The sequence below is a fragment of the Neodiprion pinetum genome, chromosome 3 (genome assembly GCF_021155775.2).
Source record: "Neodiprion pinetum isolate iyNeoPine1 chromosome 3, iyNeoPine1.2, whole genome shotgun sequence".
NCBI classification, from domain to species: domain Eukaryota; kingdom Metazoa; phylum Arthropoda; class Insecta; order Hymenoptera; family Diprionidae; genus Neodiprion; species Neodiprion pinetum.
Window position 1 is genome coordinate 4,406,102 of NC_060234.1, and position 18,092 is coordinate 4,424,193.

An 18,092-nucleotide genomic window follows, 5' to 3' on the forward strand; every position below is an offset into this window, starting at 1 on the left:
TCCACAGAAAATAAGTCTGCAAGTCGATGTGTCAATACATTTTTAGACAGCTAAAATTGAATGTGAATCGACATTAACGAGCGTGTATCAAATTGAATTATAAAATAAATGAATTTGAATTCATGAAATGTCAAAAACTAACGTATCGTTCAAAGTCCAAGTTGTTCGCATACCCCAAGAGCAAAACGTATCACGTATAAATTCGAGGAAATCTACACTAATTATATTTTTTAAGAGGAATGACCATTACCCTTTTCATCCATGATCTGCCCCGCATTTATCGCCAACATTACTTCCCCCCTCCGGTTACAAATATAATTGTGATTAGTAAGGAATTATTATTATTATTCCGTAATATAGCACGCGACTATGCATCGGTGAGTGCGACCAGTTGTAACGGACGATACGTAAGATATATTTGTAAAAGTATCCTTGAAAGTGCGAGAAAAACGGCGGGAAATGCGTTTTAAATACTTTGAGAACCCCTGAGACATCGGAGCTAATCTCCCAATAGCAGCATTGCCGTTCATCACTTGTTTCGATGGTTCTCAAACTATCTCGGACGTATGCCGATACCAACAATTTATACCGCGGGCGTTTCTTAAACGTGATTTTCTTATTTATAGAATGTATTACGGAAGGCAACTTTAGCGTAACCTTAAATAAATCGGAATTCGTTGGGACGTTTTACCACTTGTGTCCTACCGGGAAAATATTGGACAATAAAAGGAATCGCGTGGATGAACTTTACAATGTCGAATGTGTTTGTCCGTGGATGGTGAGTCCAGTCGGAATATTATACGAAGTGAATTCTTAACGAGTGCATGATACCTTGTCTACAAAAAATTAATACGCACGCGCTACAATCCGAGTGCAACTGCTTGCCAGGGCGACCAGCTGTCAAAATGTTTGAGGTTACATTTTTGACGGTTGGTCGTCCTGGCAAACAGTTGCCCTCGGATTGCAGCGCGTGCGCATTAACTTTTTGCAGACGACGAATCATGCAGTCGTTAGGAATTCACTCGCTATAACAATTAGGGTACGCCTTTCGGGTCAGTTTATATAATTTTTTTTCGATTTCCACACCCTTTCAGACCTCTGCCACAAGTGCGAATGGAATGGTCGTAGGGATTGAATTCAGGCAAGTTCCTGGTAATAAAGTGCAGCTTCGATCGTTAATTGTAATACCACCGGTAGTAAAAGATATACAGCAGTAAATGAGAAGAAAGAGAGGAAACAGGATTGACATCACACGCTTATCTCATTTCGCGCCTTACGTTATCGTACTCGTGAATTAATTGTGAGTACACAAATACGAATCCGAAATTAAAACTGATATGTGCATAAATGTGCAGAATGTAAAAGAAATTAAAATGTGCTCTACTATAGAGCAAATATTTGAAAGTTTACGCAATAAAAGTACCTATTACAAAACACCAAGTCTTCCAAAGTTTGCTTTTTCTTTACTAACACTGATTGATAATTTTCAACTATAAGTTTTGTTAGAGTATCGCAATGTTGCAAAGTGGAAATAATTCACGTTTCTCGAGTCAACAGATGAGGTAAATAACCGAATCACTTCAACAAATCTAAGTTGGCACTGTACTGAATATACAAATAAAAAAGAGTTTTACTCAGATTATTATTACAATCATCCTCTCCACAAAAAACACCGAGCGGTTTATCTTTTTTCCTTACAAAATTTCAACGTTCGTTAATCGCTGCGAAGATTGATCCCTGACATTGCTCGAGACGTTAATTAAAATTCTAGAAATTAGTCGATCTCATTCGATTCATTCGCAGTTCTAGTAAATCCAACGAAACCAGAATATGATACAAATCAGTTACAACCGTAAACAGATATATGTACATACAAATACTCAATAGCGATGTGAATCCGTCGAGTATGTTTCACTGACTGATTCCGCGGGTTTCTAGATTATTCTAGAGTCCGTCTTTCATCTGACGGTGGCGTCGTCTATCGGAAAATCATCGAACCAGAAAGAGCGCAAAATGTTCAACGGGTTGCGTGTAGTTGGGAGCACATATCTGTGGCTTTAATTTCGGGCATTTTCCTTGCTGTCGCAAAATATACTGGGCATAGCGTTTCGGGAATTTTTAATTTTCGCAGGATTCTTTGGATTCAAATATTTCGCTCTACTTGATTCATTTATTTCTATATTTTTTCTTTTGTCGAACAAATACTTATATATGTTGCACTTAAAACGCAGTGATTATGGGCCCGTCAACTTCTCCATTCAACTCTTAGGGTGTGAAAAATTTATACTTACTTACACAGCATTGTGGGTAGTGTTAAAATTTAAATCATTACGCTGTATTAGCTCGCTTTTATTTTGCATTTGATAACAATTATATAGATATATATAGATAATTTAATAATCATACAGCAACTACTTTTACGAACAGAATAATTGAAGTTACTGCAGAAGCGTTGCAGCGCCACAATTCCGATGCTGCATAAAGAGAGTGAAAGTTGGAAAGGAAAAGAAGAGAGCACAATTTATTTTTCCAATATACATTAACCTATCATGATGCGATCGCGATAAAAATCGGCATGTCTCAATTTCGCATTATTCGCACATCGCTTGTCTGTAGGTATTTCTCTGTTTACATGAGATCCTCCCGCTTTTCTCCAATCTGAAACAGAATTGCCCCGTTCACACTACTGAGAAAAAAAGGATCAGCACCTGTTTCTGGTGACAAAAAAAAAAAAAAATGTTCCCACCTTTGAGACGTCTTTTGCAGTAACGCGAGAATGAGGTTCTGCTGGTTCTGAGGCTTAACGAGTCCGAAGGGACTGTCCCGCTTTCCGAAACCGATTGCAGTAGACAAATACTCGGGCTTGAAGCCACGGATTTCTCTCGGCTTGGTACGATGCTTGACGTAATGATTGTAGCTGCGCGAGCATCTTGTACCTTCTGTGAATAGCAGCCCCACCGTTGCTATAATTATTACAACATCGGAGCGCATTTTCCCCTGAAATTGTAATAGAGAAAAACGAAAAACAAAAAAAAAAAAAAAAAAAAACGTAAAGGTAAAAAATTGCGTTAATGTAACTCGTTTGCGATGCCTGTCCTGAATTTTGATATATTTTTTACCGTATACACTAATTCGCCAAAACAACGACCTTTATTTTGCCCGTGAAATTCAGTCGGTTGTTGTACGCTTAATTTTGGTACTGTAGAATTTATCGCAATCGGTATTTCCCTAAAGATAAATCGATCGCTTCCTCGATAAATTTTACTCGTGTTATCACATTTCACATTTTTTCTTTGTACTCACTTCAGCAGATGATTATATATGCTCTCAATTGCCAATTATTATGTCTATTGAAATAGAAAATTAGACGTGCGTAAAATTTCACTTATGCCTAGAATCTAGATAACGGAATAATCGGATTATAGAAGCTGCGAAAAATGATAAGTGGATAAATTTCGTATGCGAAATCGTCTGATTGCAAAATTATTGACGTTTTAGGAAGATTAATTATTCTATATCTTTTGTACGGTAAAAAATGAGGAAAAGTCACAACCGTTAAACTTATACTGTACTCTAAATCAAATCATGAATCCATACGTTTACAGATTAACAGCAAAATAAAAAGTATTTGCACAATTTATCTTGAATGATTTTTTTTCCAGTTTCAATCCAAATCGCAAATGTCAAAACTACGAATTATCGTTTTATCCTTGATAATTTGATGAAAAATTCATTAGACCGTCCAAGGTTTCACGCTTTTGACGGATGTCATTGGAAAATACAGATTTTTCAATACCAATTTAAGATGTATGTAAAATGAAATCAGGATTGCGGTGGTGATTTGAGTTTGGAAGATATATGCGAGTAGTACATACTTACCTATGTACATACTCACCAAAGTAGGTCGTGAATTTTAACGTGCAATTACTCAGTTCGTCGTTAAGATGCATGCAAATACGATCCCATTTGAAAATCATATCTTTCCCTTTAACTGCTCGTCATTTCGTCCCAGAATTATCAACGATTTCTTTACGGCACTGATCGAGCTTAGATTTAAAACGAAGAGAAAAAAATATTACGGCCAATAATTCCACAATACGTTGTCAATTTTTTTAACTAAACCTATAATTTCAAAATCCCGATTACGTTTAGCGAGCAAAAATAGCTATCGGTTCATTACTTGTTTCTATTGCAACGAATTTTGCTCGCGGATTTGCAAAAATACAAAAGTGAATTGCAAAAACTGTATACCAAAGACGGAATAAAAAAAGAAGATGTATACTTTTAATATTTGAAAAATCTCGAAACGATCGTTTCCTGCAGCTACTCACCGGGCTGATTTGCCTCTAAAAAATGAGTTCCAATCTTTCTTCAAATGTGTATAAATTTTCAGCTCGGGAGATACTGGTAAATTTTTTTTTTTTTGTTTTTTTTTTTGTTTTTAGCACTATGCGCCGCTAGAACTTTAAATATCTTCCCGATATTACGGACCGTAAATTCAAAACTTGTCGTTCAACGAATGCGGCGATGTCAGGATCCGATCCACAAGTGGGTTCTACCACGAATTGGGTCCTGTTTTTGTACCATCGGGCCGCTACCGGCGGTGCCGCCGGTGCCGGCGTCGATCGCCGTTTGCCGCCGATGCGTACGTCGCACTACTGCAGCGTTCTATTCCTCTTACCAAATCACACGAGGAGCCGAGGGACTCGAGTATCGATTTTTAGTAAGACTGTGACAAGAAATTTAAAAATTTTCAACAAATTCGATCGTGTTTTTTTCCCCCATTCATTTGCGACAATCGTGAGTTAGAATACCGTCGAAGCATTGTGGATTTCGTTCCCCACTGTGACCCAAAAATTCTGCTGATAATTCTTTGTACACATATATACGTAGAATTTTTATTGAACACATTTTTATTACGTTTCGATTGGTGAAAATTCCTTGATTTTTTAATTCAATTAAAACCTCTCTCACATATAATGCATTCGAATTTTTTCTTTCTATTTCGATATTTTTTTAAAAATATTCCGAGTCATTTTTTAATTCCTCTGCAATTCCTTACTCGTATTCTGCTGCAAAATTTTCTTTCGTATTTCTTCGAATTATGTTTATCCGCATATTTGTATCTGAAGACAGAATCAGATTTTTCACAAATCATATTCATACTCAGCCATATACTTTGTATTTAGCTACCGAAATTTTGATAATCATTTTATCCAAAAAAACTTAATCATTGCTTGTTTATTTGTTTTTTTTTCCTTTTATTTTTTCACGCAAGGAAAGAAGAAATCCTGTTTTAATATATATATATGTATATACAAGAATGTTAAATTTTGCAGAATTTTACAGAAACATGGTAAAAGAAATACTGGAGACTGATGAGAAATGTATCATAGAGATTAAAAAATATCTTGGATAGAATACAGAGGGCACGGTTGATCAGTGTCACTTGAAAAACTATTTTAAATATAATTTTTCATAAATAAATCATCTTCTATCCAATTTCAGTTTACATAATACCGGAACAATGTTTTACCGATTCGTGTGCGCAATGATCAATTTGCAGAATACGACTAATTTTTTTTATCAAAATATGTTAATTCTCAGATATTTTTATTAAAAATCAGAAGTAATAAAGAATTCTCCGATGCATATCTGTAATCGAGAAAAAAGTCATGAGATCCACGAGTTATTGAGAAAATTCTGTTGTCTTCATTTCTCAGATTGGTCAAGTGATATTAAGTAATTCAGATGAAATTTCAACTGTGTTAGTTCTTAGAAAATTTCGGAATTCCGAGTTCCGGTTCCGGTTGTTAACGTGATGACACAGATGCGATTAATGTAATTGGTACACGCCCTAGAAAGTTGGCTCTGACGAAAAACATGAGCATCGCGGTTGTTCTTACGGTTGATTTTTGGCAATCTTTTTCCATCTGCCTTTGCAGACAATTCGAAACGTATCCAATCATACATAAATGATATTAAACGCTGCGATTTTCCGTCTGATTCTATTTACCCAATATAACGATTACGTGCAAATCGTTCTCTGCGGGAAAATGTTGGGCGATGGCGGATGATATAACACCATGACATCGTTGGTGTGGTGCTGACGTCAATATACTTGTGACGCGTGTTGACGCAGGTTAATTACGTGCATATAGAAATTGCTTCTCTAAAATCTGATGAATCATGCGATGATTTTCAAATTTTTCAACTCAAATAATAGCTGGTTGAATCGAATCACGCAAAAGGCGTCAGTAATTTTTCAGACATGAGTTGTACAAAATACCGCTAATACCGAATAAAATGCAAGTTTCGAAAACTACGTTCCTTGGCTTTTGATCTAAAATTCTTGTATACAATTCTGTAAAAACATTCAAGCTGTTTAAAACCTTGTAGCTGAAGATACTCAGCTTCGGTTACACCGTTAGCATAAAATGAAATAAAAAAATCGAATTTTCAACAGTATATTTTTGAGGCTGTTGACAACGCGCTCAACACTTTTCACAATTTGAATTTACTCGTTTTATCATAATAATACAGAAGTTTTTGTCGTACCAACTATCCGAAAATCAACAAATGCGATTCGAAAACTGCCCTCAACATAAAGAACTTTGAAAACTGTAAGATCCAGAAATTTTCCACTTATCCTGAGTCTGAATTCCATTTTGGCAACAAGAGGAAGCAGATACCTCGCAACGATTAGCACGCTGATCCGCATTTCTGTGAAAACAGTTGCACACAAAAAAATATGTAAAACAGATGTTTCACGGATTGTGCAAGGCTTTTATAATTCTTTGATTGATTTGGCGAGTTTATAATTGTCATGGAATTACATCCATGAAAAATGTGTGTAATTGAAATAAAAGTAAGATTTAATTTAATTTTTTTTTCTCATATCTTAAACTGTGATTCTGTTCTCATGGATTCTCGTTCTATGGTCCGATGGCCCTCCGAATAAATTGTAAACCATGATTGAAACGACGGGACGTTCAAATGCTCGACTTCCTGTGCGCTCGTCATTGTCAAGTGACGTCATGCGTGGCGGGTAACAGTCGTTTATTACGTAAGGCGGCAACTTAATCGACGTCGTACATTTTGTGTAATCAGCCGCTGATTGTCGCGTTAAAACTTCACCAAATCACTGGGCGCCTAAACGATGGAAATAAAAATCGGTATTCCTGTTTTGAATCATTACAGCTGTATATCTTGCATAATGCAACACGAATACGAAACTCGTCAATTTGGTTACACCGACAATCAATACGTCAGTTGCCAAAGGCGACATCATAGAACATGGACTAACCGTCAGTTGTGATCAAGTATTTTACCGGAATGAAAGTTCCCTTTCTTTTTCAGTACGAAATTCGCGAGTTTATCGGCAGACGTGTAATACATACCTGTAATATCGGTCCGTTGAACGTACCCGTAAAAGATCCGATTTTTCCAAAAAGTAACACGGTGGAATATTCATACTGTCGAAGTATAATTCAAAAACAAAATGATTCTTTACGCGCGATAGAAAAATGCAGAAATTTCTACGTCAGAAACCGTCCACGTATGGTGAGAAAAAAAAAATAAATAAATAAAAAAAGATCGAAAAAAAACATTAAGTTACATGTTTCTTCTAAACTGACAATTTTCAGCTAACCGTTGGAAATTTCCTCAACCGATAAAAACGCACGTGACGTCAAATTGTGCGTAGGTTTGTTGCCAATTACTGGGTCGAACGCCTTGATATTGATCGCGAAATAACGCATGCGCGATTCGGGCGATGCGGAGGCGGTTATTCCGCGTTGCAGAATTTGGCGGTGGCTGTCAGTGGCTGCCTACGGGCAGGCGGGGAAAATGCGGTTGCATGCAGCTGCTGTTCTATAAGTTCAGTGTCAGTGGAAGCGTAAGTAAATCGAGATACACCATCTCTATGCACACATGTGCAGAACTCGGTGATACTCGACACTGTTAAAACGAAAAGGGCAAGTCCATCACTCGGTCGCTTAATCGATTCCCGATTAGTGGGTGAAATCACGTTTTTAATAAACAGAGTGAGTACAGCAATGATAATTAACGGTGTAAAATATATTATATTGATTTCATTGATTTTTCACCATTCGATTCGTCCGGATCATAAAACCTGAAATGTGCAAACAATTGCTTGGGCAGAAAATCGCGGCACGTTTTATAAATTGTTTGCACAGATTTAACGGATAACACGGAGAAAAAAATCTGTTAATTCAAAACTTTCATTGTTTTTTCAAATAATTTTTTTTTTTTTTTTTGTTTTTCAAAATTTTACACAATTTCTATATGCGTCTCTCACCTGAATAAGAATCGGTCGATTATTTTACCCGCATATAACGCAACGTCGTGACTTTCTCGTAGATTTTTACGTTTTTATACATTATTTTATAACAGCTCGAATACGACGAACGAGTTCTGAGAGAAATTCGTTATGACGATATCAGTTTTTACTTACAATATGTATTACGTTATATCACATGTAAACATATGTCGCACGCTCTGACCGCATAACAGAGGAAGTGGCTGGTAGATTATTTACATCGGTTACAGATAACCAAGATTTGACATCATAACCAAAACCGCAGTTCAACTTCGTTCAACATTCTCAGAATGTACCTACGATGCTAACATTGATATTAAATTTATGTTGTACGCTGTATTTTCCATTCAAGACAATGCGGTTAGTGCAGCACTCCTTTTAAAGCTCAAGTCCAATTTCATTCCGACATTTTTTTTCAGGATCGCATACATTATTTTAACGAAAAGAATAAAAAAAAAAAAAAAGAGAGAGAAGAAATCAATTCTGAATATTCGACAATTTTGAGCCCATTTTTCTCTCACGTGTTTCTGACAAAATTAATTTTCAAGAGTATCCTCAGAGAAGATGAAGAACAAAATTTAACAACATTTTTTTTTCAACGACATGAAATCTGCTCAAAATACGTAAAAAATTATGAAATTTCTCAAGTCTTCGTTCTAAATGGAATTTGAGATCGATTTAAAGCGTAATTCTAACATGTTGCTTATTGCGTATCCAATTTGTTAGTCGCCTCGTGCATCAGCTGAATATTCTTATCACGAGAATACATTACAAAGGCAAGACGCGTGGGCGCGAATGGTGGAAAATAAGCGACATGTGGTGGCCCAGTTGCATATTTGATGCGATTCAATTTCGTTATCTAAGATTACTTTTCACTTTGCACTTATATTGACGTCAATCGGCTCACGGTAGTCGGCGGAATTAAAAATAACAATTAATGAGGAAGAAAAATTACCAGAGAAAATTGTGACTTTATAAATTAATTTTTTTTCCTACACCGACGAGCAAAGTTTTCTAGTTTTTTTGCTCATTTTTTCAAATTTTTTTTTATTTTTTTCCACTCTAGTTTCATCTCGAATGGAAAGACGTTTCGACGGGTAAATAATCTGAAATCATATACAGGTAAGAGAGCGTTTTTCCCGATCATTTATCTTCAATAAATCACTGATCATTTCCACGCGGCATTTTTACCATTTGCAATCAATTTTCATCCCAAATCGCCGTACTGAATATTGACAAAAGCATAGAATTTCGTACATTAATTCGAAATAATTATCGCGTATCTTTTAGTTTCTGTTAAAAATAACAATCGCGATCAATGTTACAAGGCAATTGAATTCCAGTGTTTTGCTGTAAATTTCGAACTGTATCGCGTGATAAATCTGTTGTTCTTTCAACACGTCGTACAGTCAATAATTGAATAGAGGACATGAAATAAATGAAAAAAAAAATTGCAAGTGTAATTTTTGATAAAGAAGAAAAGTATTTTCGTACCAAGGCAAAGTTTTATATAAGGAAAAATGTCACTTACAGCCTTTTTTAATTGTCATCTTCAATTTTTGCGCAATTGGAAAAAGAACAAATACAGGTTAATTATTTTTCCGACGACTATTCAAATACGTAATGTCCTGACATTGAATTTAAAAAAAAAAAAAAAAACACACAGGATTCGACCCGATTTCTGGCTGTCGTTGAAGATGGTCGACGTTGCTGCCGCACTTCCTGCAACCAACGCCGGCGGTTCTTTGATGGGTCGAACCCGGGGCGCCTTGAGGTCAATGCGATCTGCCCTCGGAGGTGGCGGCGAGTATCTTCAAGGTCTGGGTAGCAGGTTAGGATCAGCGCTGAGCAGCAGCCTCGAGGATAGCGAATTGACGACGACGCCATCCTCGCCGTCATCGCCACCGCACCAAGGACCTTCACCAGCTGTGAAACAGGAAGCCGACGAGATCCGGAGGCGGAAGCTGCGGCTCCCGAGGTATTCGAATTTTAGTCGGATAGGAAAAACGAATTTGCTGTCTTGTCATTCGCACTTTTGTTCAATCGTAACACTGAAAGAAGAAATTACTTCCGTACACGTTGATAGTGCATTTACTTGGTTTTCTCAATTTCTTTTATTCGAATAATGATTTCCTTTGTTCGAATAAGACGTACAACTGGAATTTAATGAATTCAGTAAAATCAATGGAACGGTAATTTTGCGATTCAATTTTCAATTTTTAAATAAATATTGGTTAAGGACCGTTCAAACAATGTAGTTTGAGGTGTTTGAATCCCAGAAATCGTCGCTAATTTATTCGAACAATATTTACCCAAATTGAGAAATTTTCTATTCGACTATGGTGAATAATTTACAAATTATTCAAACAGTTCTTAGCCAGTGTTCACTGTTTGTTACAAAATAAAAATTGCTTCAAATAACCGTTAAGTACAACGCATAATTTAGGGCACGTTTCGATGATCCTTGTCGCAGGTTTGGATCCGGAATGTCCTACGAGGATTATGAAGCGATGGCGCGACACAAGCTGGAACGACAAGGCAGCGCCACCTCCTCGAGGTCATTGAAGCGTTATCCTCCGGGGATGACGTACGAGGAGATCACATCGTCGAGGAATTCATCGGGCGCGAGGATCGTCGAGGTGGCGAAAAAGCGCGAGGATGATAACGAGCCGCGGGAGAACGAGGAAAGCTCGCCGGAAAGCGTGGGACCTTTGCAGGAAAAGGATATCAAAGCGACTGGCGTAGATCCTTACGAGAAATTTCACTACAAAATGGGTGAGATTTTTATCAAAGATACATGGATTTCCAACAGCCGTGAGATTAAAGAGCTCGTTCCGGTTGGAGCGAAATTTCAGTACCGAGAAAAGAGATTTAGAAAAAAAAAAACAAACAAACTTGGAAAACGATCAAATCTCATCTGGAGAAAAATCAACGAGACCAGTGACATATGAATTTTTGATTGCCTTTTTGTTTTAATTAGATACGTAAAATTCTACTTTGCATATTACATTGTGTTGTTAATATTTTTGCCAAAGCAGGAACAACGATCCGGGAAATTTTCAAATTAGGTAACGAAGAAGAAGGATACGGTATTTTTTTTTCGATGTATCACTGTTTGTTCATTCAGTTTTCACGTAGAAGCTTTTCACAGTCGTGAAGTATTGCGAAATATATTGCAATGATTATATACTGTTGTACACCTAATGCGACAACCGTTCGAGTACACGTTCATATGTTTGTTTTTGCAATATTACGCAACGTTGCATTTGTTCAAGTGTGATCCTTATTGTTAGTTAGATGATACCTATACAATTACAATAACGAGCTAGAATGTATTGTTAAAAGTAGACTGTCGTTTGTTTCTCTGACGATAAGTAGACACAACACAAATTAACATTCGTCAACATATTGATATGTACGATAATATATTTATTGTTTTATGCCTCCAGAGCAGTCTTCGTGCGATTTGAAAAAATTCATAACTCGTTATTCACAAGTTACTTGTACGATGAATCATGACATTTTGTTGAAGAAAAAAAAAAACGCTTAATACCGTGTTATTCTTAAAAGAAAAAAAGTATTAACAACAAACCTCAAATTTTGTGCCAAGGTTATTTAATTTGTATTTTTTTTTTTTTCTTCAGCTCCTCCACTGTTCAAAAGTGTTTATTTTCTTATAACGTGTAAAAGGAAAACGATCGAATCGAGGCTAAAAATTATTCGTAGTTTAAAAATACAATCAACAGTTATTCTAACCTACGCGATTGAAATTTGAACACTTTTTTATAATAATTTAGTGGCTCTGTTAATCTGTTTGAATAATTTGTGCGAATTGACGGCCTAAAAAGAAAAAAAAAAGAAAAATATGAACGGTAGGTATCGCTAGTTAATTCCAGTTTTACACAGTTAGCTGAAACGGATAGCGTTTTGTTAACATTAGCACTAATTTTCCTAATTAATCATTAGCAGGTAATTGCTGTCCGTGTACCTAGCTATAATATATTGTTAGACCTGACGGTACCATTAGTTCATATAATCGCATAATTGCGTGTACCGGAATAATCTGTTGAAACATGAAAATGAACCGCGCATGCGCGAGTTTTATCGGCTGTTTGCGCAGGCTGGCCATCCCGAGTTTTCAGCTGTCAAACTGTTTCTGCCGGCGATGTGGTTGATACGATTTTTCGAGGTTAGAATCTCAAATAATTCAGGCAGCGACCCGGAAAGATTTGGAAAGCATTTGTTATCGGGTCGGAAAGTCGATTCTTCAAAGAACGGTCGAAATTCCACGCTTGTGCTCTTTGAATATTCAAACGTAGACATTTTGCGCAGGTTAGCCGGCCTGCATTGCAGACAAGAATATCGCTGCGGAAAGATTTCGCCGACCAATGAGATTTAATTGTTTGGCGCATGCGCGGTTGATTTTCAAGTTTTAAGAGATTTTCCCAGTATAGTGTTGTACTGTACATAATTGATAGTTGCACAGAAAAAAGAACACAACTAGAATAATTATTTTCAATTGTTTTTGTTTTTCATTATTATTTGTTTTACAAGCCCACGGATTTGTCGTACAAAACTAAAATAGCTGGTGTGAAAAAAATTGTGTCTACGTTTAGTGGCGATGAATATTTTTTATCGAAGAGTAAATGAAATCATGTTTTTCTAGATCTGCCGTGCAGCAGCGGATCCAACAGTGATCAAGACGGTTATGGACCAAGTACGAGTTTAGATTCGAACATGGATGGCCGTCGCACCTGGCAGAGATCAGGCAAGCGCCATTTTCCCTGATGCAGAAATCTTTTTCGAAATTTCCTTTAAGGTGTAGAGTAAAAATAAATCCCGCGAAAACTAGCTGTTAAGAGAAATGGAGCAAGTACAGAAGCTTCGTCTCGCGACGTTTTCCTTTCAAGTGTGCGAAAAAATCAAAGCCAAAAAACAAGTTTCTCAGATATCGGAGGATTTAAAAAGAAACAATTAATCACAAGAATTAAAGTAAACAAGATGCGGTGGATGAAAAAATTTGGGAATTCTTCGCAGATATTATTCTTTCACTTTCATTCTATATCAATTTTTCTCGACAGGATCTTCCGGCTCCTGTCAATCATGGGCATCGAGTTTGTCGGCTGACAGTCAATCCGAAGAAGCAGCAGCCGATTTTATGAAGAGCTTTGTTCCGCTGCTTTTCGAAACACCAGACAGCGTTGATCAGGAACAAAAAGCGAAGTTTGGCCAAATGGTTTTGGTACGTATTTGGAATATTTTTTACCCAAATTCACGACGCTCTCAAGCTTACAATATATCATAAATAAATCTGATTCTACGAAAGAAGAAAAATTGAATGTCCATTTACAGAATGAATTAACGTTTATTTATTTATTTATTTATTTATTTTTTTATTTATAAAATGAAATTTTCACGTTCGCGATTAAGAATATTTATTTCAATGAAATCAAAATCATTTCTCTCAAATGAATAATGTATTGTAACTTATTTTCATTCGATTCAAAGAAAATGATATTGACTCGTATTTTTTTTTTTCTTTTCTTTTTTCTATTTTTTTTTTTTTTTTTGACTTCATACATTATTGTAGGATTTGGAACCGATATATTGGAAATAAAAGGTTATTTTGAATCTAGGAACATTGGTTTACGATTTTTACCAATTTTCGTCCTTTCTTTCCAGACGGAAACGGGACGAGTTTGGTTTTCAAGAGTGGTGAACGCGCGAAGAGCGCGAGCCTGCGTGACTGAGGGTTCGTTTTACTCACTGGCTCAGCATTTTGCTGTCGCATTATTCGAGTGTCACGAGGCCGACGATTTTGCCCCGGCAAAAAGTTTGATGAACATGTGTTTCACATTTTATCACGAAGGTCTGTTTGAACGTTTGAAATATTTTCATTACTTGACCAAAATTATTATCCATTGTCATTAAGAACGACTTCACTTTTATTTTGTCGTCGAATTGTAATCGGAAGTAATATTATGCGTGTAACGTAAACGGTTGATAATAAGTTACTGATTTTTGGAAAATTTGGAAACTTTGAAATTTGGTTCGAATGAAAATTTACCGAAAAGAAATAATTTTTATTTCAAGTCGACGGTTCTGAGAATTTTTATAAAATCCTGCTACTTCAAGAACAATTCTGTGAAAATATACCGCCTCAGTTGCATATAATTGTTATTATATTTAATTAAGATCAAAATCACCGAAAAATCGTGTTTCGAGATCATTTGAAACCGTTTAAAACCTACTGGAACAATTTGAAATTGTTTCAAGTGGCGAAAATCGCTGGATCATTGACCGATTTATCTTATTTAATGGGGCAGTCGAAGTACCGGGTTTAGAACCGTATCGAGAATATCTTTACACTCACCTTCGAGTCCAGCCGATATGGACGTCGATGCGTTTCTGGACAGCGGCATTTTTTGACGCGGTTCAATGCGAAAGAGCGACTCGTCCGGTTCCTCCGAGAAACAAGAGCCTTGCTGGGGAGGCGATCGCAGCCGATGACAGAAGGTTTCAGGCGAATATCGTCTTCGGGCAGTTGGGGTAAGCCGGGACGATAATTTTTCTAATTCCGTGCGCAAAATTCAGTTTTACACACCCAAATGAGTACGCAAAATAGAAAAATTGAATAAAAATCCCTAGTCTCATTGCAATGAAAAATATTTTTATTCGATTCCCGCACTAGTGCGGGAATGTACTATTTTTCGTACTCGTTTGGGTGCGCAAAATCGAATTTTGCGCACGAGTTTAGGAAAATTCAGTATGTTTAATACATGTGCGAAACGTTATCTCGCTATCAACATCGTATTTCAACAACACTCGTGCGCATTTGTTACGTAATGTACTATTACCACACTGTAAAATGTGTAATTTGTTACGTTTACTAGAAAATTGTAGTAAAAAAATTTCAAACATTGTTGGAATTGTGGGAAATATTTTTTAAAGTAAAGATATTCAGTGTGCGATATACACTCGTAAAAAAAAATCTACAAGCAAGTTTCTGGAACAAAAGAAATTCATCACTATATGAACCCATTGAATAATTTATTGGATATTGGGGAGAAAATTTTATTCGATTCCGTCAAAATTTATTCCAACCCTTTACCTTTCTTTTGTTTCAAGACAAAAATTTTCCAACTCGTTATTTGTATTCAAACTGATCTTTTTTCCCGGTGCGTTTGCCAATACAAATTTTTCCTGGCTATTAAAATATCAAGTCTGTTTTACACTTAATAATACTGAGATTAAAAAAACGTGAAAAAAAATTGTTCTCTCATTATCACATTGTTTAATTTTTCAGCACTTTTACATGCAATATGCATGCGTTTGGATTATCCCGAAATCTGTGCCTCGAGTTTTTGAGAAAACAATGCGCCATCGCCAATTTATCATCAGGTATGTTTTGAGACGGGGCAGCGAGGTAAAAAAACGAACAAGACAAAATTGTCAAATTTAAATCCTAGCTTTCATTGTATAATTTATATTATTTTTCTACAGAGCAAGAGAAAATGCTGAGAGACAATATTGAGAGAATGTACGACGAGACGGAACCTTGGCGATAATTATCGACCGGTCGATTATATACCGAATGAGAAGAAAAAATTTCGTCTTGATAAAATTTATCCTTTCAAAATTTCTATCACGGAAGGATGAAACCGTTTGCGGAATAAAGAAATCGCGAAATATTTACCGCCAAAAAAAGAAAAAAAAAAAAAGGCAAACTGAAATGACGGAAAAAAAAAAGAAAAAATTTAATTTTTCACCAGAGAATTTTATTTTTAAATTTATGATCGAGTTCGAGTGATTGAAATGGAATAAATTCTTGTAAATGTAAACTTTATCGCCGAAGCAGCGCTAATTACGCAGTGAAAAAATATCAATAAAAACTAAACAAACTTTACGTATAAAAATTATCAAAAAATTATGCCATATCGCATAAGTAATTTCAAATATTCCTCAGACCGTTACAATGCCTATACAAATCATTTTTCACAGAACCGTATGAGAAGTTCGAGCATAAAAATAAACGCCGATAGGTCAATTCAGAATTGCGCGCCTCTGTGTCTGATTGTACAGGCTATATAAATGTATATACATATATATATATATATATATATATATATGTGTGTGTGTGTGTGTGTGTAATATATACATGTATATAAATAGAGAGATTTAAAATTTACGTATTAACTGACGATAAAAATTCCCCGAGATAAATTTCTTGTATGATTAATTTATATATGTAAAAAAAAAAGAACAAACACACAAACGAGTCAATTTTACAATACGAGCTGCTTTACACGAGATCTGCGCATGTTTACAGTATTATATAATTATACATAATATTTATTTATTACACGTAAATCTGATGCGAAGCATATCATCACAATAGCATTATGAAGATATGTAATGTAAAACTGACAATAACGATATAAATGATAAATTATGTATTTAATGTATAAATGATATATTGTAAATACAAATTATATTATATGTAATTGAATGAGAATATGAAAAAAAAAAAAAATAACCAACCTCTAGATGGTCGGTTTGGCTTTTTTAAGAGTCAGCAGATAACTCGGAAACTCCACTGGACGTGTTGATTATTTAAATATACATAAATCATACGTCTAAAAAATATCGAATTTAAAGGGAAAAATTCTAGCCCTCTAAAAATCAATTTACGAATCTGAAACTTGTCGTACTTTTACTTTTGAATTTTAAATTCATCGTAGAATTAATTATGGTTCTATATTTATTATTTTACGTCTATTTTCCTGTCATCTTGGTTGTTAATTTGAAAAAATGTTCCAATTTTATAAAAAAAAAATGAATAAATAAATAAAAAATATGGAAATGAAGTAAGATTTGATTTTACTAATCCAAATTTAAAACAGTACTTTCTACTTCGTTCTTTTGATGTCGCTTTCGACTTTGGCAACAACAGTTGTCCAATTTTATTTTATCGTTTTCATCGTTTGATCCCAAGACTTGACCCGACTCGGTACCGTAATTTCAGATTGTGGAATTAACAAATATCGCATGACTATCGCTTAGTCACCCAGACTTATTATGCTACTAAAATTTTCGCAACGATAACCTTATAAAATACAGATACAAATTAATTTCCCGTACTTCGTGTGGTGAGTTTTGTCTGATTTTCGGCAATGAACACAAGAATCACGAATCGAATGAATAATAATTCAAATACAGAAAAAAATAAATGTGAAATACTACACGGGGAAATTTTCTTTTATTTCCAAAACGTGAAGAACCCTTCATCAAACAAATTCGATATTATTATTATTGCTGACACGAATTTTTCAACTCGCTGAGATGTAAGTTCAGCATCCAATATTGTGTGTTGATTTTCTTTGTCTGTTATCTTCGTTATTCGTTGTGGATTCCTTAATTAAATAAGCTTCGATTACTGTTCTTGAATATGGTGATAAAAATATTCTTGAATAATTTTTTTACTCGAAAAGGAAAAGTCTTCACGATAGCTTGTTTTAGACCCTTTAAATTGGAATAAATTGGGGGAACCTTTTGTACACGACGCGGAAAAATTTGATGAAATTCCCACAGAAATTCTCCTTGAAAAAGTTTTACGTTTACTTACAAATGGTCAAAGCCCTACGGATTTCTCCATAAGAATATTCGAACCCCATTAAAATTGATCGAAACCATATGAAAATTGTGTGAAATGTGTAAAAACTGCCGAAACCCGGTGAAATCTTGATTTTAT

The 18,092-nt window shown here is 35.4% G+C and overlaps 2 protein-coding genes across 6 annotated transcripts in view; one reads left to right on the forward strand and one right to left on the reverse strand.

Annotated features, from left to right (window-relative positions):
- l(1)G0320 (signal sequence receptor subunit 1 l(1)G0320) overlaps positions 1–18,092 on the reverse strand; it is a 122,351-nt gene that overhangs the window by 10,997 nt on the left and 93,262 nt on the right. The gene's annotated exons all lie outside the window — the stretch shown is intronic.
- On the forward strand, positions 7,819–17,208 carry LOC124214254 (uncharacterized protein KIAA0513). 5 transcript variants are annotated; one of them, XM_046616475.2, is made up of 11 exons: positions 7,819–8,045; positions 9,408–9,463; positions 10,008–10,319; positions 10,815–11,116; positions 11,377–11,409; positions 13,008–13,109; positions 13,423–13,583; positions 14,024–14,222; positions 14,668–14,890; positions 15,648–15,742; positions 15,845–17,208. In XM_046616475.2, exons 3-11 carry the CDS (start codon positions 10,039–10,041, stop codon positions 15,907–15,909), a joined length of 1,461 nt encoding a protein of 486 aa, XP_046472431.1. In that variant the 5' UTR covers positions 7,819–8,045; positions 9,408–9,463; positions 10,008–10,038; the 3' UTR covers positions 15,910–17,208. The 5 variants fall into 5 exon arrangements, with proteins under 5 accessions (XP_046472431.1, XP_046472434.1, XP_046472433.1 ...); XM_046616478.2 differs by having other exon boundaries at positions 14,024–14,210; XM_046616477.2 differs by having other exon boundaries at positions 11,380–11,409.